Source organism: Trachinotus anak, unplaced genomic scaffold (assembly GCF_046630095.1).
Source record: "Trachinotus anak isolate AG129_WGS33_773 ecotype Australia unplaced genomic scaffold, CSIRO_AGI_Tana_v1 ptg000032l, whole genome shotgun sequence".
NCBI classification, from domain to species: Eukaryota; Metazoa; Chordata; class Actinopteri; order Carangiformes; family Carangidae; genus Trachinotus; species Trachinotus anak.
In genome coordinates this window covers 10,531,430-10,553,719 of record NW_027273883.1, presented here as the reverse complement: position 1 = coordinate 10,553,719, position 22,290 = coordinate 10,531,430, and the positions used below count along the sequence as shown (strand labels likewise).

General features: G+C 44.6%; 1 protein-coding gene across 3 annotated transcripts in view; it reads left to right on the top strand.

Moving 5' to 3' along the window:
* LOC139612718 (nectin-2-like) overlaps window positions 1-22,290 on the top strand; it is a 76,829-nt gene that overhangs the window by 27,583 nt on the left and 26,956 nt on the right. For 2 of the 3 annotated variants that reach the window (XM_071468587.1, XM_071468588.1), the window contains exons 2-6: window positions 2,709-2,818; window positions 3,703-3,952; window positions 4,813-5,106; window positions 5,312-5,429; window positions 6,088-6,236. In XM_071468587.1, coding sequence (XP_071324688.1) covers window positions 2,709-2,818; window positions 3,703-3,952; window positions 4,813-5,106; window positions 5,312-5,429; window positions 6,088-6,236 — 921 coding nt within the window. Of the gene's footprint in view, window positions 1-2,708; window positions 2,819-3,702; window positions 3,953-4,812; window positions 5,107-5,311; window positions 5,430-6,087; window positions 6,237-13,895; window positions 15,672-22,290 lie in introns of those variants that run through there. The other variant, XM_071468586.1, reaches the window with a different exon arrangement.

Sequence of the window (22,290 nt, the reverse complement as noted above, 5' to 3'; positions counted from 1 at the left end):
GTCTACAGTGCTGGGGTTTGGGGACTATCATGGAGGATGAGTGCGTGCAAGTCTTTGTGTGTCTTGTGTGTAACATTCATTTCCCTGGGGCTGTAAAGAGTCTCATAAGGCCAGCCTGTCTCTCATCTAAGCTCTGGCAGGAGTTGACCTGTGTTGGCTCTCCTCTTATTGCCTCAAAATGACAGACGACAGGTCCAGCCCAACCTGGCCTGGTCTACTCTCACATTATTACAGCTCTGCATTTGCATTTGTCTGTATGTGAATTTGCAAATGTGCACACAAGTGAAATCTGAAGTGGAGCAGTGTAGGGATTAACTTTGTCAAATAAAGCAATGCAATCATAATCACTGGAGTTTAAATGGGCTTCTTGCTTGTTACTTTTGTCTTCTGTGAAATGGACGACTGCAACTGATGCAGGAGTCACCCAACTTTACAGCGTTGCAAATGAGCACATCAAACAATCGGCATTAGCCGACAGTCGGAGCAATGCCAGCTTTCCTCCTTGAAATATGCACATTATTTTTCCCTCCTCAAGGTCATGGACAAAAATACACTGAGTTGTAGTCTATGTGCTGGTGTGAGCACTTTGTCCATATCAATGAGAATAGAATAGTAATTCTGTATTTCTGAAGCACCTGGTAAAATAACATGCTTCTACAAAGCTAACAAATGACCCCAGTACCAGCACCGCTGCCCAAGGAGCCACTCCAGCTAAACAGCTAAGGCTTGAATTTAAAACCCAAGAATTAATTTGCACACTCTGTAACCCAGGCAGAACTAAATCAACTGATTGTCAGGTATGTTGCTAAACACATGCAAACTCCGTCAACAGCACAATAAATAGGTCTATCAAAACATGATAATTACGTTTTATCGCTCAACTACCTCTTTCACCATAGTGATAATGGCTCCTGTGTCACAGGCTCAGAAGCACTAAATAACATGGCTGTTTGTGCATTAATAAGAGAATTGAAGCAGACATGTAAAAATAACTCAATATAATTTCCCTGGTAACTTTTTTATGCAGTAGTCAGTAAAGTAACTCACTTACTTTTGAAATAAGTAAGTAGTAACTATAACTAATTACTAATTTTCAGTAACTTGCCTAACACTAAGGAGAGTAACTCACCTTCAGTGCCTCACTGTGTAATAACCTCTGACATGTTGAGCTGACTCTGTCCATACACCCTAATCAAGACAAGTAATTGAGGGGTTCAGTAACCTTTTATCCTCATTTGTCTTTCTCTGTCCAGCTCCCATTCCCGAAGCTACTTTATAATCAGTCAGACTCGTGCAGGTGGACAGACCACCGCAGAGCGCTGTAACTTGAGCTTCCCTAAATACTCATTTGAAAGATATATATTTGAAAGATAACAAGCCAGGAGCTTGTCAATAAAATTGTCATGAGACACATATGTGTAAGGCTCATGTCTGTGCGTCCAAAAGAGAGGAAAAAGAGCGAGCTGCTCCCCTCTCCAGCCTTATAAGGCTCTCTGCTGCTCCCACGGGCCGCTTAGTGGTTATCCAGAGGTTCCTTTGTGGTTACAAGGGGGTTGTTTTGTGGTTGTAAATTGGGCTGGTCCTGGGAGAACTGGTGTTATTCTAGGAAAGGCTTGTTTTCTTCCACTTTCCCACTCATTCTTTCACTCATTCCTCTCTCTTCTCTTCCTCTGTATTGATATCTCAGATCTCCCCAGAGAACAGACGGTGTAGTGTTTATTGCTCGTCAAAAGAGAAAGACAGCGCTGCCCTTTCCTCTTATCTTGCAGCCTATGGGTTTCGTGTGTGTGTGTGTGTGTGTGTGTGTGTGTGTGTGTGTGTGTGTGTGTGTGTGTGTGTTCCATCAGCCCTCCAGATCATATTAGTTTCAACACAACAGCTTTGGCTCAGCACAAACTGGTGGAACTAGTTCCGCAAGTAATTGTTTGTCTTTAGGGGAAATTGTGTTTCGTCAGTACTGTTCTGTGTGTGTGTGTGTGCGTAGGCTGTTGGTAAACACATTGTGAGCACACACACATTTGCACATGTAGCCCCGGCTGCAGACATTTGAAGTTATGTATCTGCAGGTAATCCATTCTTACTTAAAACAGGTACCATCTTGCTGACATACACTAATGCGCGCTTACTCATACAAGTAATTACATTTTCACAGAGACCTGGATTACACATACACACACACACACACACACACACACACACACACACACACACACACACACACACACACACACACGGGCAGATTGTGATTCTAAAGCTCCCTCACTCTTGCTGTTTCTCACACACCCACTGACACAACACACCAAGAAAAGCATATTTATTTTGACTCTTAGTTGTTGCACAGGAATGTGTCGGCACAGCAAATGGCAGGTTATAGAAAAGCATAACCCATCCTGATGATTTATGACCTATGTGCAAAAGAGAACTGGCCTTCCTCTTTTTCTTCCCAGCACACATCCCTTTCTTTTTTCGTCCTCTTCATCCACACACGCACAGTCATGGAGAGATACCAGACTCTTGGCCTACTTGCCTGGGTTCACTAGTGTTGTCCTCTGTTGTACCAGACACGTCCACAATGTCCTCATTTATCATCAGCAGGTTTTCTACTGATACTATTTCTCTGCTTCCTCCCTTTGTCTCCTCTCCTAGTTTGGAAATGAAAGAAACAACAGACATTAATGTTCCTCTTTCTTTTTCTTTGTTTTCTCTAGGAGTGGCAGGTCAGCGAGTGAAGGTGGAGCCAGAGGTGTTGTCATATCCTGGTCAGACAGTCAACCTACGCTGTGCCTTCACTGATTCTACTGGAATTCAGCTCACAATGGTCAGATACACATAGACATGATGCAATTGTGTTTTTCTTTTTTCAGTTAGGATTTGATTACGTCTTTATACCACCACACTCCACATAACTCTAAACCGGGTTTGTGGTATGAAATTCAAATAAAATGTCTGTTTCATCCTGATATTGCAGCTCATTGTGCTGACTTGACACAATATAATTTGTGACAATTGCTTGGGACTACAAATTGCTTTCAAGATTGAAGTGAACAGACATTGGCCATTAAGTAAATATACAGTTTAATATTTGACTCAACAAATGGGCATTTTTCTGCAAAATAAAGTATTTGTCAATTATGCATCAACCTGACTCTGCAGGTGTGTCAAACCTGTGAAACAGCTGGATACAAGTAATTCACTGCAATCAAAATAAATAAAATGATAACACAGGTCCATGTACCTTGTTTATTTGGCACATTAAACCATGATCTAACAAATCAGAGCCCACAGAAATAACCCTGAGGGTAGTAATAGGTTTTTATCACATTTAGGTTTAATGTGTTATTACTCCAAACAAACAATACTAGGCTTCATTTTGCTTTAGGGGATTGAATATGGTAATGGGCACACTTCTTGGTTGCATCTCAATGAAGTAGGAAGTGCACAACTGTACTTGGTTCCATGAAGAGCAGCAGAGAGAGAGAGGGAGAGAAAAATACTGCTCACATCCATATTCATACCTGCTCCACTCATTTGATTATAATGCTTTATACACTGCCCTGTGGACTTAACAGCAAAATGTGGATGTCTCAAAACGCTCTCCAGTGTCACTTATCAACACCATGATAAATGAGGCCTGTTGTTTTGTTGTTTTTCTCAGTCACTGTTTGCATCCTAACCACTGACCCTGTGTCTGCTCCACCACAGGTCACATGGCTCTACGAGCCAAAGGAAGGGGACAGGATCAACATCGCTGTGTTTCACCCCAGGTTTGATCCCAACTACCCCGAATCACCTGTGAAGGGCAGGGTCAGCTTCTCACCCAGTCCTCCAAACCTGGACAGCCCTTCCATCCAGATCAGAGATGTTAGGATGACCGATGAGGGGAAATACATCTGTGAATATGCTACCTACCCAATTGGCAACGAGCAGGGTGTCACCTATTTAGTCATGCTGGGTAGGTCATTTACATAATCTACAGACTGTGCATATTTACCTTGCTTATTACATTTATACGTATGTATAATTTAAGTACTACACGCCATCCTATCTCTTTCTGTCTCTCTAACTCTCTCCCTCCCCCAAAGGTAGTATGCAGGTTAAAAGCTTGTCCAGCTGGATTTAATTGCTGTTTTAAGTGGTATTGTCAGATCAATTGTGTTCTTGTTAATGCAATGGAACCATTGGTCTAACCTTGGCCCAGCACCAGTGCCTCTTCTCCGCTTCTCTCTGCAACGCATCATGCCTCCCTGCCTCCCCTCAGGCTCAGTATTGATCTGGCTGCTTGTCATGCCTGCTGTCAACTTCTGTCCTGCCTGCTCTCCTCTGATCCAGCACTAGTATCACAGAGGGCAATTGAGGAAGTATGAGGAGTGACAGGGAGTAGAGGGGGTGGCTGCTCACAAGTATCACGTGTGAATTTGTGTATGGAAATGCACTGGACCAGTCAGGGAAATAGGTTATCAATGGTGGGTGATGGGGATAGAGAGCGGGTAGATTAAAGAAATGGAAGGAGAGTGAAAGAAGATTTAGAGTTCGGGTGTGTTTGCACTGCTGCTAGTAATTGTTTATCAATGTATGCTGTTGAGAGAGAAAAGACAGAGTAGATAGGGAGAGGGGGTGAGTGGGGTACAAAGGATGTGTGGAGATTGAGGTTTTGGATTTGCTTTTGCCAGACTGGTGACTCAAATTGTTTATCAATAATGGTGCACATTATCTTTTCCCTCAGCTGTCTTATTTCCATTTTATCTCGCTCTACATCCTTTAATCTTCTCTCTCCTCCTTCCTCTCTCCATCTGACCTCCATCCATCCATCAGCTAAGCCTCAGAACTCGGCCTCCATCATAACAGTGGAAGCAGGCACTAAGCCGGTCGCTGTGGCGAGCTGCGAGTCTGTAGATGGCCGCCCCGCTGCCCAGATCTCCTGGGTGACCACAGCCAATGGCAATGGGACAACAGTGTCCAAGCCTGGTGCCGACAACACTGTGACAGTGACCAGCGAGTACGTCATGGTTCCCACAGCAGCAGACAACGGGAAAGACATCAGCTGTGTGGTGGTGCACAGGACTCAAACCAAACCAGACAGCTTCCCGTTGAAGCTAGCTGTTCAATGTAAGAATACACACACACACACACACACACACACACACACACACACACACACACACACACACACACACACACACACACACAACCCAGCACTAATTAATCCCTCTACTGTTCATACTCTAACATGATTTCAAACCTTGGAGTGACTAATTGAACTCATTGCTATTTTTTTCTCCTCCCTTCCATCATTCATCTGTCCTTCCCTCAGACGCCCCTCAGGTGACAATAGTGGGTTATGACAATAACTGGTACGTGGGTCGCAAAAATGTGATGCTCACCTGCCAAGCTACAGCGAACCCCGTTCCTCTCTCCGTCCAGTGGAAGACGTGAGTATCAGCACATCCTGAAATCTCTATTGTCTCGTCCTCTCTTGCTCCCTCTCTTTTTCCAAAGGTGTCTTGCTTTCTCTTTCTCTTGTTTCTTTTTCTCTCATTTTCTGTTTTCGCCCTTCGTTCCTGGGTCCAGAGTTTTCACAGAGCTGTAATCAGCGCTTTTATTATTGCCACTACAGCCGTGTGCTCTGATTATGGAGATAGCCGTGTAATTTCTCATAATGGACTCTGTGACTTGAGATTTAACCCTCGCATAATGAGAGACGCAATATGAGTTCCTTTCTCCCTTTTTCTGGCATTATCAGCTATTAACATAAGTGTGACAAAATTAAACAAAAAAAGTCTGGAACTTTAAAATGGGAGAGATGAGATTTTTGGGCCCAGATCCAGCAGTTTTGATTTTCCTCTGTCCGCACCATATTCTCCTCCAATGACTTTTGAGGAAGGGAAAAACTGATTGGTTTTTCCCTGCCGATCAAGATTAGTCGAATTTGATGACTTTGCACAATACAGCACATTTCTGTAAATGTATATCTGTCTAAATGCTCTAAGTGCTAAAAAATCAAACCACGATCCTATTCTCATTTTATTGTCCTTTTTTGCCTCCTCACTTTTCTTCTCTCTCATGATAAATGTTCTCATGTCCCTGCAGAATGTCGGGAGAGATGCCGGACACAGTGCGGATCAAAGACAACAAGCTGGAGGTGCTGAAGGTGGACGATGCTGTCAACACCACTTTTGTCTGTGAGGTCAAGAACCGCATTGGGACCAGCAGGGATCAGGTCGCAGTCTTCGTCAGAGGTGAGTTGAAGGGCATAAAGAAAGCACACACCACAAAACATGCAGACAATAAGGTAAATAAACAAATTGTTCTCAAGATGTAGGTCAGATAACATTTAAAATTTACTTCCACACACTCAGAGTGCGACAAAACGGTAACAGTTTTGTCCTGTTCCTGCACTTCTCTGATATATTATTTAGCTGAAGCATTCAAATCGTTGCTGTCATCACAAATGCATTAAAACCAAGACTAAGAGTATTTTGCACAAGCTGCAAATGTCCTAACACACAGATAAATCGTACACAGTAAATGCATCAGCAAAGAAGTGAACATTTCAGAAGTGAAATAAAAAACACACTCGGGGCTCAGTTGGCTCTTGTTCATCATCTGAACTGTCCCCTGCCTCGTATGTGAAAACATTTATTTCCTCTGAACTGATGAACTGGAACCAAGCGCACTTTCATTACACATGCTACACATTTCCTGGTGTGCTATGCTCTTGTGTCTTTCTCCAGGATTGTACCTGGTTCTGGCTCATATGTCACATGAACACACACAAACACAAAAACATTCTCTGTGCTGGGGACTGTCTTGGGTCTTGGGACTTGTTGTGTTTAGTGTAGGGCTAAAGGGTCCAGCTGCTCTGTCCGTGATGTGTATGTGTGAATGCCTGAGCGTGTGTGTGTGTGTGTGCACTTGCGCACCTTTGGGTTCTCCCCTTCACCCTTTCATCTATCTTTCTCTGAATGCATGTCACTTTCTCTGTGTGTCTTTGCATGCACTCTATAACACTGCATTATCAAAATTTTCTCTGCCTCGGCAGCACCCAGGGTTCCTCCATCCTCTTTTGAACATCAGATGGCATTTACAAAGCGGAGGTTTTCACAAGACTTAGTGTTAGTTCACACTGAGAGCGTTGCACAAAGAATTGGATGGCCCTTCTCATTCAAATTTTCGATTTTCTTCTCCTTTCCTTAAATGAGAGAGAGCACTTTGCCCTCCGAAAGTCATGATCAAAAAAAGCAACTGAGTAGCTTCTCAGCAGTACCCTTGGCCATCAGTAATGGCAGGAGAGGCTAAAGCAAAGCAAATTAGCAGTTTTCATTGGAGTCACTGTCTCGAAGATACGTCTGCAATCAGTAAAAGTGATAGATTTCGCTCACAATGACACTGTTGACTTTGAAATGAAGTGGATTTCAGCGTCGCCTTGGGTTTAGCTGAGACCAGACTTGTGTTGCGACACTGTGTCTTTTTGTGTGTGCGTTTGCAGGTTCCTATTTGTGATGTGTATGTATGTATTCAGGTGTATACATCGGTCTCTTTGCTGTTAAGCTTGTTGTGTCACCTCAAGTCTCGGCGGTCAAACCATCCAGAGTGGAGCCTGTTAAGATGGAGGAAAAAAAAACAAAAACAGCCCATACTTCCTTTCCCGTCTGTGCCTCAATAGTTTTTGCTGCACCCTCAACAGGGTTCACTCCTGCATTTCACCTCATACAAAATACATCCCCTTCCACTCTTTTGACTCATGCCTGCACTTAACCGGAAGTTATTTTCTGCTGACATAGGGGTAAACCTTGCACCTAATGGGGGGAAAAAGTGCATTTCTCTGGTGGCTACATCTTAAGAGCCACCCAGGTCCTTCATGCCCTCATTTTCTTTTCTTTTTTTTCTTTTTTTTTTCTTTTATTTTTTTTTACTCTTTCTATCTTTCCCTCTCACCCCCCATCTTTCTTCAAGTCCCTGGTGGTGCCATGGCATGCGTCATCACTCCTCTGGGGCCACTCTTTGCTGCTGCATAGTAGTGTTGCTGGCTGCTGTAGCACAAAGGATGCCACCATCTCCTGCTGTGTATTACAAGCAACAACCAGGGAGGATACAAAGATCCAGGCAGCACAGGGGGGAAGACGGAGGCAGACTAAAAAGTGGGGGAACCAGGATAAATCAGTGCCAGCATGCAGTCCTCACACTCAGAGAAGGGAGAGAGCAAAGGCATGAGGGATGGAGAGAGAGAGTGAGAGAGAGGATGCTCACGGCATTTAAAATTCCCATGGGAATCTTGTGCCACTGCATCCTATCTCCACTGCTACTGGCCTCCACTATCTCTCAGCATAGCGTGTGTGTCTGTCTGTCTCCAAGCCTCTCAGAGCGGATCAGTCACCCTTTGCTGCTTCAGCTCCTGGCTGCTTCGCTTCTCACTCCACCACCGCTCTTGTTTTTTTTTTTTTTTTTTTGCTCTGTCTTTTTTTATCCTGCCTTTCCACTCCTCTCTCATTCTTCATCCCACTTTCTCCTTCTTTTTTCTCCTCATCCTTTCTCTTTCTGTTCGCTGTGGTCTCTTCCCGTGTTGAACGTCCCACAGTTTCCTTGTCCTGTCATCTCCCTCCTCCATCTGGTCTTGTTCTCTCACAGCCGACCACCTCCTCCCTCCTTCCCACTCCTCTCTTACTCACTGGCAGAGGAGGGGGAGGATAAGATGTGAGCTAAATTCGCTGGCAGTTAAGGGGCAACCAGTGAGAGTCAGAGTGAAGGTTTGAAGAAGGCAGATGGAGAGGAGCGTTCAGAAAGAAAGAGGCTGAGTGAGCGAAATGAAAGAGTGCATAATAGTTGGAACGGAGAGAGAGAAAGATGTGGACTGACTCCAGATGGAGGTGCGATGGAGGCTAATGTGAATGCGTGTAGACAAACAGGGCTAAGAGGGGCCGACAGGCGTGAAATGGCCAGCACCTGCTACATAGCAGGTCCCCCTCTCCCTTATACCCCACAGCTGCATGACACACGCACACATACATGTACACACCAGTGTGTGTCTGTGTGGGTGTCTGCCAGTGTCCTCTGCCCTCAGTCTTGTCCTGTGCACCTGGAGGCAGAGAGAGGGATGGGTGTCCTCTCCTCTCCTTGCCTCTCCTCCTCTCATCTTCGATCCTGCTGCTTAGTCACACACAAATGTATCCTACCCGGCTCTCCCCTCCTCTTTTCTTTTCGATTTATCTCTCCCTCACTATCTGTTTTGCTGCAGTTTGCTCTTTTCATTGCATCTCTCATCCTCTCAGTTAGCATATGCTCTCTCCTCATCCCTCCTTATCTCTCTCAGGTTGTCTTTCAGCCTCCACAAGTCTGCTGCTGATCTCCCTGCTCAGAGAAGAGACTCCTGCCCCCAGCAGTCTCTCTCGCTCTCTCTTTCTTTCCCTCTCCTGTCCATGCTATCTCCCTCTCTCTCTCCAAGCTTAACTCTTAAATACCAGTAGCTCTTCCTTAATCACAGCTTAGTAGTCTCCATCCCTCCATCCATCCCTCCATTCTGGTGGGGTGGGGTGTTTCTTGTGTGGCTAAACCAGCTTCCCTCCATCTTCTGTTGTGTTTTCTTCCCCATCGTTCCTTACAGGGGCGGCTCATCTGAACCTCAAAACATTAAATTGCCCTGATTGAATCCCCCACATGGTCTGAGGGGTTCTTCAGTTCAGCAGAAAAGAGTTTGTCTCTCAATTTGATGCATTTTCTCCCATTTTAAGACTCATCTAAGGAGACAGTTCAAGGGCAAGGGGCTCTGCCCCTTTCCTCCACCGGGTTTGGATATATATATGTCTGTGTGTGTCTGGCTGCATCTGTGTCTGTCAGTGTGTGTCTCCGGCCATGCGAAAACAGCCAGAGAACAGGTCTGATGGAGCCAAGTCTCCCTCCAGCCTGCAACTGGCCCTCTGCCCACCCCTCATTAACACACACATAAACACACACACACACTTGTGCACACACATACATGCTCTGGTCAATAAGTTAACATGCTGACACAGAATACTACTAAGCTATGCTCTAGGTGCAGCCCAACCCAGAATTTAGAGCACTGATCACCATAATATTGTGTGTGTGTGTGTGTGTGTGTGTGTGTGTGTGAGAGCATGTGTGTGTATTTTGACCATGCATGTTTTTTTTGGGAGGCTGCATTAGCTGTTACTTTCGCTCCATCTCCCTCATTACTTGCGGTCACTTGGAGCTTACGGTCATGCGGGATGTGACTTCATAAGAAACATGCTGTTTTTTGGCTTCTGAAGTATTTTGTGTGTGTGTGTGTGTGTGTGTGTGTGTGTGTGTGTGTGTGTTGGTTTGGGTTGGGGGGGTTATCCACACAGCATGCATATTGCAGCTCTTCTGCTGGCTCATCCAACAGCATGTGTTTATGAGATGTCCTTTTCTCACCCACTTAAATAGATTCCACTGGTGCTTTGTTAGGATGTGTGTGGGTCTGCAGTGGGTCTGCACTGGGAGCCAGGGGTGGCTCCTTTACATCTCTCTCTTGAATCTTTTAAGTGTTCTCCAGAAGGGTAGAATAAAACATGAATTATCATTCACAAACGGATTTACCAGCACAGACTTTGAGAGAGACTCTTAAGAACTGACTTGAGCGACGCATTAAAAATAATTGGGTGGAATTTAGGGAGAATTTGCATTTAAATTTTAGCGTAATACCCTTTGATGAGACAGCGAAGTGTAGCAGCATCCGGCCCCAAGTTTGCCATCATCGTTGCCACGTTGCATGTGCTGGAGCTCCACGGAGCCCGAGGTGATAATGCATTTCTTGTGTTCCTGTTACAAGTGGACACAGAGGGCTAGCTCTCACTCTCGTGTGTGTGAACAGGGATGTTTAGCACTGCTTGGTGGAGAACAGGAGGGGAGAAGGGAGACTGTGTGCTTTGGGAGGCTGTTGGGAGAAATTGAAAGAAAGGAAGAGAAAATATAACCACATGAAATTATTAATTTTTTCCCCCGGCATATGTTGAAAGTGAAGCACAGAGGAGGAGAGCAGCGAGAAGTAACTTTTGACAGAAATACAAACGCAAATTGGAGAGATGGCAAGGAAAATGGATTTAGAGGAGAGGGAAAGTGTGTGCAGCAGACAGCTGGTAAAGTGGCGTCAGAGATGGAGAAAAGGGTAGTGGATGAAAAGAAAGGCAGAAATAAAGAAGAGTGCACCACAGGTGTAGACGGCAGTCGACTGCCATTTTCTGTCTTGACAAGAATCAGTGTTACAAGAGTAATTCTGTCAGCTCTCTGTACACTTAACAAGAGGGGCCGGCCTTTGCTGGATTTCAAACGGGAATGACAATAAAATCTGAGCTGATTCAGTATTGTCAAACTTAGGCAGGGATTTCAACAACAGCGTCTACTGGTTAACCCTCTGCAGTGGCTCGTGAAAGTGCAGAGAGTGGAGGGGAAAGCAAGAGCAACAGAGAGGATGTTCAGTGCGGCTAGGCGTTCTCAGACTCTTTCACCCAGGGGCTGAAATTAAAAATTAATTTGCTCGCCACAGCTTATTTAGTTTTATTGGTTAGCCCATGTGCTCAAACCTGAAGCGAGCGTTGAATTGAATCGGCTGTTGTTCTGAGAGGGACGATGCAGTTTGACATGGTTCCAATATAGAGAATGAAACTGATGAGCTGCACAGAGAGTTTATAGCTATTGCTAATTTTGTTCATCTCAACTCTTGTCCTTAGTTAGGCTTTTACACAGCTCTCATAAAACCACAATACACAATGAATATGGAAATAACAATAACATACAAAAAGAAGAATGACACATACTAAAGAGACTTTATTGCATAAGATTATGTTTCTACTACAGTGTTCCTTCTACAGGGATTTAGAGCATTTTATTTGTTGCTCCTGAACAGAGTAAACAATCACATGGAATAAAAATCAAAAATACAGAATCGACCCCAAACTTGAATGTTTTTAGAAACATCCAGTAATATAGGCTTACTCTTTAGATCTCTGAAGAAGACGTGTTGCAGAAATGGCATAAGTGCTCCCTCCCTCCTATTAAAGTCACTATACTTAAACGTCCTTGAATTTCCTATGAGGAAATGTTTATTCAAAGTGCATCAGTGAATGCAAACAACATGGGTGGAGTCGACCCTTAACTCCGGCAGTGTTATTGCTGGACTTCCTGCCCGCTGAGTTATAGATGATGAAAACAGGGGGGACATGGTCACAGGGTCTCTCTGTGGGGAGTTGTCAGAGTCCTGGAAAGCACTTAGAGCCCTGAACTCCCGGCCCCAAAAAGCCTGTGCAAAGCAGTAACGCTGTGCTCGTGTTTCAGTGGCTTTACTGACGAGTACTGTTGTAACTGGGCTGACTGAGATGTGCCCGTGGCACCAAGCACAGACAGCTGATTTGCATTGAACGCTTGGTCAGATTCTTATTTTGGTTGCTGTGTTTTGATCAGATATGTGTTTATTTAAACCATAAGCCTACTGATTTCAGACTGTATTAGGCTGCAAACTTGGCTTATGCACTTGTGAAGGCTTATTTTGCCAAACAGAAGAAAATGCTTTTGTTGAAAAACACGATTATATTCCTCACAGGAAGAAAAGGCACGATTTTGGTTTGGGGATTGGTGCTGAAACTCTGGCATTATTGCCACCATGAATTTAAAAATTTCAAACAATACCAAGCCTCAATCTTAAGTGTTGGTTGCCTTTTTTTTTTTTTTTTTTGCAAAAGCACTTGTATCTTTTGCTGTTCAAATAACTGCTTTTAAAATACTGCTCTAATATCACTGCAGAGGGTTGTCAAGGGAGAGGGTAGTGTGAGTTCAGAGGAAGAGCACTATATGGCTGACAAGTCATATGGGATATCTTCACAACCTTGATTTGCACACCACTACTTCTCCCTGGAGTTTATTACACACAGACACACAAACAGAAATACCGTGTATTGGATGGTGGAGCTCTAGTTGTACTAATACTCTCCTCAGCCAGTATGCACTGTAACAAAGCCTCTGTCTAATTTAAAATGAACTGAAAATGGCTTCTTTTAACGTGAGTTCAGAAGTGCTGGAGTAAAAGTGGTCACACATGTAGGACTGACATGCACTCAAGCGGTGCCTGTGGTTTCCAGAAGCGAAGAGGAGTGCCAATCTGTCCCCCTGCTCTTTGTTCATGGCTTCCAGGAGGAGTTGTCATTCCGATGTGTCACTTTGTCACTCACTCAACCCGCCGCCTCCTCCTCTTCCTCCGCCTCCTCCGCCTCCTCCCCCTGTTCTTCATCGAATTTCCACCCTCCCTTCCTCCATCCATCATTATCCTCCTCCTCTGCATGGCCTCCACCTGTTCCGCCCTGCACACGCCGTATTACGCTCCTTCAGACAGTGCTTGTGTGTGTGTCTGTGTGTGTGTGGCCTGCACCCACCACCGTGCTTTGTGATTTGCGGTGAGCCTTGGACAGACCCTCGCCATTCAAAGGCAACACATGGGGCTGGGGGGGGGGGGGGGGGGGCTGGTACGTAGTTGTGGCGTGGCTGTGGGATGGGGGACAGGAGCAGCTCTGAGGGAAGAGGAGGAAGTGTCAGTATAGCAGGAAGCTCAGCACACACAGACACACACACACACACACACACACACACACACACACACTTGACTGTACTGACACCTCAGCACTCTTACACACTTGACTGAATACAGTTCAGACCATTACCACTGACATCATCCAACCCCTACCTTCTCTGTGTTCTTCCCCTCTCTGTCGTTTTTCCCTGACATTACCCTTTCCTGTGTCTCCTTTTTATGCTGTCTCTATTTCCCTCCTTGCCCTCTCTCCATGTTTCACACTGATCTCTTTTTTTCCCCTTTCTCAACCATATTCCTTTTCTTCCTTTTTCTCCCTCCCTGCCTTTCCTCCCTCCTACAGAGCCCTCAGTGAACCCATCAAATGCTGGGGTGGTGGCAGCAGCTGTGATTGTCTCCCTGCTGGTCATCCTTTTGGTCGTCGCTCTCATCTCCGTGCTCGTCACCCGTAACCGCAGGCAACAGCAGGGTTACCGCGCCAATGGTGGCAGTGATATGAAGACACGCATATTTGGCGGCGGCAAGAAGGCCAGCAAGAATGGCACAGGTGGAGGTGCAGGCAGCGGCGGGGTCGGAGGCAGTAACAACAACGGCCCCATCTACGTTTACAACGAGAGCCCGTCCCACCAGGGCCTCGGGGAGAAAAACAACCACCACCAGCCACTCACCATGGGGGGGCGGCCCGAAGTTGTGGCCACCACACCCACCGCCCAAGACATCCTGCTAAGCAATGAATTAGACGACGCAGAGAGGAGGAAGTTTGATGAGCTTGAGGAGGAGGAGAGGTATGACCACTTCACTGGAGGGGCCCCCATCCTTCAGCTTCGCCCACACAATGACCAGGACGATATTATTGGAGATTACCTGGATGACGACATGGAGTCCCAGCGGGATGGCTCTGTCATCTCACGGACTGCAGTTTACGTATAGAAGAGGAGGAGGAGAGGAAAGGCGGAGGAGCAAAAGGGAGGGATGGAGGATCCCTCCCGAGGATTTTTTGGCTTCAGGGTCTCGTCCCTGTCTGATAGAGAAGAGAAGATGATACCACTTTTATTTTTTTGAAAATTGATTCTAATTATAGCCTATTATTAATCACAGTGCAGCCCCAAAATGAACTGAATGAACAGGAGGAGGTGCGATGGGATATTCTGAAAGGAGTGTTGCTGTTATCGGGTCCCTAAGAGCTGAAAATCAAACAGAAAAGAAACAACACGTCTCCCACCACTTCTGCTCATGCTATCACTATCACTGGGACCTTGACAAGGACTCTTGACAGACAGACTAAAAGAGAGAAACTATGTAGTGTGGGAGTAGGATAATGGAATCATGATACAAGCTTGGCTATAGAGGAGGCATTGCACTTGCATATTCACTCTTATCTTCACCAAAACAAGTAGAAGTGGAAGGGGTTGTCGAGCAGTTACATTTTGCCTGCTATTCTCAGTCGTCCTGTGGGAAACCTTATGTTTTGGTAATGTGTTGTGCTGTGACAGCTGGTGGGAAGTTAGTAGGTAGTGATCGGTTGCGAGGAAAACATTTAAGGTATAGGCAGGAACCATCAGGTGATTTAGAGAAGAGAACAATGTATTTGCTCATGTCTGCTGGCGAGTTCTGCTTTCCACTCTCTCTGCCTTCTTCTCAGACTTAAAAAAAAAAAAAAAAAAAAAACATCTCTGCAAACTATCAGCCACAGTAGACACTCTTGAATTTACAAAATTTAAAAAGAACATTAGGTCCTTATGTGCTGCACAAATACAAGAGCGGCTGAATTTAACAAAGTAAGTTTGCCGAGTTTGAACCAAGTTCTTAACAAGGTTTTCTCATGCAAACTTTTGTACTGTGCCTGGAGGTAAGAGACGGTAAACAAGAGATGAGGGAATGAGGTGTAGCCAATCTGACAGGGATTGAGAGGGATGCAGGAGACAGGAGGACTAGAGAGGAGCACGTCTCTTCTTTTCTCTTCCTCCTCATCCCCGTCTCTTCAGAGCGCTCCTGACAGGAGGAGCTTGATTGGTAATGAGCCGTGAAGTCGCTCGCTTAGCTGGGACCAACAGATTGCCACCACTTATCGTGTATGACGTGGCGATTCCTCCCCAACCCCCACCCCCTCCCTCCCACCTCTATCTCTCTATCATCCCTCCATCTCTCGCTCTCTCTCCCTCTCTCTCTCTTCGCCCTCTCTCCCAGTGTTTATGGGGAGTTTATGATTTATCCAGGGCAGTGTCGAGGTCAGGGCCAAAGAGAGCAGGGGAGTATTTTACTGCTCCTGATGTGTCAAACGCCCCACTTACTCTATTCCGGCCCAGCCTGCCCTGACATGCCAGGACTGACTAATCCACCTGGAGTGGCCGTGTTCACTCCTCTGCACAGACCTCCACCTCCCATAGTTAAGTAAATGGCCGGATGTAACAGGACCCTACCTCCAAAGGGCGGCTGTGTAAGGTTAGATAGATTTTCAATGAGATCATTTAATTTTTCTTTCCATTAGCGGATGTTGTTAAATGCAGTGAATTGATCGGGAGACATAAATGTTGCGTGCTGTGGGAGTCGTATTGACTAACGGGCAACAAGCAGTGGAATGGCCCTTTATGATGCAGCTTCAGGGCTGATTGTCTCCTGACTGTTAATTTATCCCTGTAACAAGCCACCGGAGGCCCACTCAAACAAACACTGCTCCATGGCTACTGTACACTACTGTCTTTGAGGCTCAGTGTGCATGCGTCACTGTATCTACGTAGCCACTGGATGACTGTGACGGACAATCTTGCAGAGAAGCCACTACTATAGCTTCTCTAATCATGCTTTTCCTGGCCTTCTAATCAACTCCCCTTTGACCCACCGGGAATCTGGTGAGTGTGGTCCAGATGACTGTACTGACCTCTCGTAAGGCCCAGCCAAGATCTGGGTTGCAGTTTGCTGCAGGTCATGAGGTCAAATGCAGGGTGACCCATTGCCAAGAGCTCAAATGACTGCACTTGCCCGCATTTCTTGCCGTGGCTGTTTTTAACCTTGAACTAAAGATACAAGACAGATTCAAGTATCTATATAGAGTTAGACAGTTCTTGTTTGCCATAGCAATGCTGTTAACCTTCAGAGAGGCGGAGAGAGAACAGGAGAGAGACAGGAGGCAGATGACAAAAATAGAGTGTTTAGCATTTGAGCACTGTCTGGTATACTGTAAGCCAGCATGTTCAATTATTGTCTAATGGCCTTAGCGTATACATAAATGCAACTTCTGTCAAACAGAGGTTAAGTACATTTACTGATCACAGCTGATTTTACCACAAACACTCAAAATAAAAATGCATTACTTATTTTTGCACTTGTGTGTTTCACCGCTGCAAAGAGAAATATGAGTGTAATACTTTCTTTTCGGGGTTAAAAAAAAAACAAAAAACTAGCAACAAAGGATAAAACTGTTGTATGTACATTTTGGTGTGAGGTATCTGTGTACTATATATGTAAGCATTTTTATTTTTCTCGTGAAAATGTGGATATTTATGAAATTGTAAATACCAGATCAATGCAGCCAGTGTTGCCAGTGTTGTGGAAGTAATGATGAAGGAATCGTGCGTTGGCTAACCCTACAGTTCAAATGTCTCAGAGAGCTTTGAGAATGTAATTTTTAATCTAATGAATACCTCAGTAGTTTGGGTGTTTCAACATACTGAACTGACTGAGCTTAGTTGATCTAAAGCCGAAAGTCAATTTAGTTTTTTTGGGGGGGTCCTACCTGCTCGTATAGTTTTTTTGTTCAAGTTAGCATTGACTGCATTTCCACATAATAAGCACACACTTTTTTTGCACAATTGGCTTCTCCTTTTTGACAGACACCTTGCACAATGCAAAAATACACACAATACTCATAATTTATCAGGTAGACCGTAACCACACAAGCGATGGTCTGTGTTGTTGTGTCTGAGTCAGCTGTGTGTGTGTGTGTGTGTGTGTGTATTGTTGTCAGTGTGTGTTTTGTGATGCTCAGGGGCTTTGGGACATCTCTCGCCATCACGGGGGCTCTAACCTGCATAGCCACCCTTTGTCACCATTGAAAACTGGCAAACTGAAGATATTATTGTGCATTTCAAGGACACACACACACACATACACACACACACACTGTACATATACATACACAGAATGCAGAGAAACATTCGCCCACACACAAACACCCCTCAGTCACTCTCATTATGCTCACTCCCACAGCCAAACTGTGCAGAAGACACCTCATACCTGACAACTCTGCCATCTCCTGACATAAGCCCACACAAATGTGCTTGCATAGCTGCAAACGAAGACACGCACACAAACACACACACACACACACACACACACACACACACACACACAAAAACACCTCTACTTTCCTCTTCTTTCTCAGTGACTCTGTCAGGACATACACCATGTCCTGTTCAAGTGGAAAGAACCACAGCATGATGTGTCCCCTGCTCCACTGCTCTCTATCCCCCAAATAGTCCAACCGCAAATCAATGACCATGCAGAGCGGAGACAGACTACACATCCAGGAACACACACAAACTCGCACCTTTTCACCTAGTGTCAAAGAAACGGGCATTTTAAGGAACCAGTTTGTCTGTCCTGCTTTTGTTCTTCACGGGAAATATAGCTTTCATAAAAATGCCACTGCGCTGACCTCCTCCCTCTCCCCCTCCCCGGATTCCCTTTGAATGTTTTTAGAGAGTCACAACTTCCTACTCGTCTCCAAAATGTTGTTTTTTTTTACTTCAGCCACCTCCTTGCCGCGGCCGCCTCCACAGACGCACACACATACACACCATTGCCACCCACCTCAGCACCTAAGTAAAGCTTTCAGAGAAATCCATGATCCTCGCCTGGGTCTAGCACAAGGTTAGATAGTGAAAATACCCAATGTTTTTCTTTTCCCAGAAAGCCACATACTGTTGCTATTTCTTCAGCTACAAACATCTGATGACTAATCAAAGCCTTAACATCTCCCATCTCACTCACATAAAAGAAAAAAAAAAGAGAAAACCTTCCTGTGTACATAGTATAAATATATAAATATGTAGCAGAGAAAAAAAATTACTAATTTATGGTGTCACGTTTGTGTATTTCTCAGTGACAGCAAGCATGAAGGATTTATTTTCTCCTCTTACGGTTTCTCCTCTTTTCTGTTATTTGCAGTGCTTTATAATTTATGTTTTCTGAGTGCTTTATTCTTGACTGCTGCGCTGTGATTGCTGCCAAATCTGGCAAATGTGCTTCTTCTATACAAATGAACTGTACACACAACAAAACAGTCTTACCCCCAAAATGTGCTTTTTATTATTGACTGCTCTGTGTAAAAGTTGTTTGGTTTTTTTTTCTTTTTTGTATTTTTTAATTTTCAAATTTATTTTGAAAAAAAGACAGAATTTGAATTGTTGTCACCATTTTGTCGAGTCTTTCTATATTTTTTCGTATTTGGTTGCTATTAAAGATCTCTCGGTTTTTGAAATGTTCCAGTGTTGCAGTGTGTGGTATCTGTTTCTCCTTTTCTTCCCTCTGTCTCTTTAACACTTGAGGTGAGCTAGGATGACAGAGGAGCCAGATTGAACTGAAGCGCCAGTCATTGATTCTCACTGATTAGATTTATAGATTAATTGATCGGGATATGAAGTGGCCTTTCTGTCTCTTGTCACCCATCAGTCTCACTCCAGACACCAACCCCCTGTGTTTTTTTTTTCACTCTCATTTCCTGGTCTGGCTGTTTGTCTCATTTCAGGTTTGATGAATCTGTGTGTGTGTGTGTGTGGTTGTGTGTGGATGTGTGTGTCAATAGAGGTGTGATAACAGGCTTATAGGAAATTGAGCACAGGAATAGGAGAAGGCATTTTGTGGATTACATTTGTCCTGTATTGTAGCTCCACCTCCTCTCAGTCTCCTCTGATTCGTATATGTGTCCTGGTTGGCTGAAGTAAACTTGCTGCCTTGGTAACAGGTATGTAGACTGCTGGAGTTGTATAAAGGGCATATTTTACAGGCTTTTCACCTGAGTATGCTGATGATGAAGAGCATGTGCACCCTCTTATTTCAACATGCATGAATATAATCATTAGATTCACTGGGGTCCCAACACCTCACAGGCAAATGCTGTACACACACTGAGAAAAGGATAGAGTTGAGGAATGTGGTGCTGCAGCTTCAGTGGTTTTCCTGCAGGGAGGCAGTTTGTGTTTTCAGTTGGGGAATGTGCAGGCCAAGCTGAAACTCGGTGAATGGAGCCCCTCTCAAAGGCTGCATTGTTTGAACTCTGACGAAACCAAACTGGTTTGGTCAAATTTTAACAGGACATGCAGAGGGTTGTCTGTGTCTGTGTCTGTGTGTGTACAGGTTTATGTCTGAATGTGCTGGCATGTGAGTGTGGTCAGGCGTGCATGTGCACCTGCCTCATTTGGTTTACATACAAAAACCCTCTCTGTGTCCCCACCAAACCATATAATCAAGTTCTGCTGTCAACATCCCCACAATGGTGACAGGCCGTTTATGGCGGTGTGTCCTCGATGATGCCATCATGTATCTGTGTGCCATCCTGGCTACTTGTCACAGTTCATTTTTGTTGCAAGCTTCTTCTGTCAATGCACAGCTATTTACTGCGAGTCCAGCCCACCATCTGGCCTCTCTAATTGCTTTGGATTTGAGGCTGGCGAGATAGAGAGTACTTACACACACACACACACACACACACACACACACACACACACACACACACACACACAGACACTGACTCCTTTGGTTTTCTAGCTGAATGTAAAAGACTCGAGCACAGCAGAAAGCTTTTAAGCCGCAGACAGGAACAAATGCTAGTGCAACACTTGCATTTTCATCTGCATTTGTCACAGAAAAAGGTACGCGCCTCGTGAAAGCAGTGACCCCGTAACGCGGAACCTGGCCTATTTGAGCTCCCAGCAAATAACCTGGATCTGAAGCCAAAGTGACAGCAGCTACGCCAAGCACTACCACTGTGTTCAACATTAGCTTACAGTGATGAGACATGGTACAGTACCCCTGGGCAATCCGGCTAGCTGGTTGTGGCCCTGTTTATTCCAAGTCGTGTGTGTGTGTGTGTGTGTGCGTACGCATGTATTTGACAGAGGGAGAGCATGTGAGTGTGTTCTTCGGTCGTACAGCGTGCTGAAGAACGTTCATGTGCTCAGGCACCTGCTCAGAGCTTTGCTGGGCTGCAGACAGATCAGGTTTCCACAGAGTGTTTACAAAGTGTAAACGCGTGTATGGATTTGGGTCTCATCAGATTGTTTGATGTGTGTATGAGCAACCATGTGATGAGCATGTGTGTGTATTTATACTGTTTCACACATGCATGTTTGTGCATAGCTTTATGTTTCACTTCAGCTCTGGCGGCTACAGCCTCAGTGTTGATTTAACATCTGATGGGGTGTGTGTGTGTGTGTGTGTGTGTGTGTGTGTGTGTGTGTGTGTGTGTGTGTGTGTTTGTGGATTAGCACACAGACCCACTTTGGGCTCTCTATGCTGATAACTGCTAACACAATGCTCCTCATTTAACCTCTCACCCTCTGGTTCCAGACCTGACTAATAAATCCCAGAGTGAGTGATGAATGGCCAGGCCTGTTGCATGGACGTCTGAGTGATGGATGTGGGGACCTGGGTGAACACAGGGATTAAACCTTGTGTCTGCCTCTGCCCTCAATTATGAAAGTAGGCTCCTGCATAATTTTATTGGCTTTAAAGCAACTATCTTTTCTGTCTTGCCTGTGGTGAATCATTAAATCTCCAGCTGTGTGCATCTTACTGTATTTTAACTAGCTCATTCTTTATCTGACAGTGACATGCTTCTCATTGTTTTGGTTCTGTACTCCGGCAGATTGAATTTGACCGATAGCTCTTAGTGTAGTACATAGTCTTCCAGTTAAAGGACAATTACTCTCAGAATGGAGACAAGTTAATTCAGGAGTTTTTATTGTTAAAAAGTGGAATGTTCTCCGCTGGCCAAGTCAGCCCATCTGACCTCAATCCAAGCTCATATTTCACTTGCTGAAGACTGAACTGAAGGAGGAAAGCTCGAGAGGAAAGCAAGATGACAGCGATGGCTGCATGTATAATAATAATAATAATAATAAGAAGAAGAATAATCAGCAATAATAATAAGCAAATGCAAAATAATGCTAATAAAGCAATGCTAGCAACTCTGTATGGTTTTTTTTTTGACAAAGTGGTTCTTTTTTGCTAAATGCTAATGTCACTATGCTAATATGCTCACAGTGATGATGCTGACATGCTGATGTTCAGCAGGTAGGCTATTTTTAACTTGGTCACTATCTTAGTTTACATTTGCTAATTCCTACTAGCTGAGGCTGATGGGAATATCGTTAACTGGTTATGAACCAGTTGGACAAATGAAAACTTTGACCTGATGACGGCACTGGATTAAAAAAGTAGGGGCCACTAGAATTATTACAATCCATCCCGAGGGACGCATGAATGTTTGTAGAGACATTTCGCTGAAAACCAAATGTCAGACACACTGTGCTCCTAATACTGTCTGACTGTGCTGTATTTCCCACACACAGTTATTACTTTCAGCGATGATATTGCTCACTTTCACACTCCCTTGTTTTATTGAAATGAAATTTGAATCAATATTTTTTAAAAATCTCTCATGTGGAGTCCTTAATTTCACACTGTCTGAGCCAGTTTGTGACAAATTGGAGAGTCAGTATGTAAGAGACCAAATTGTT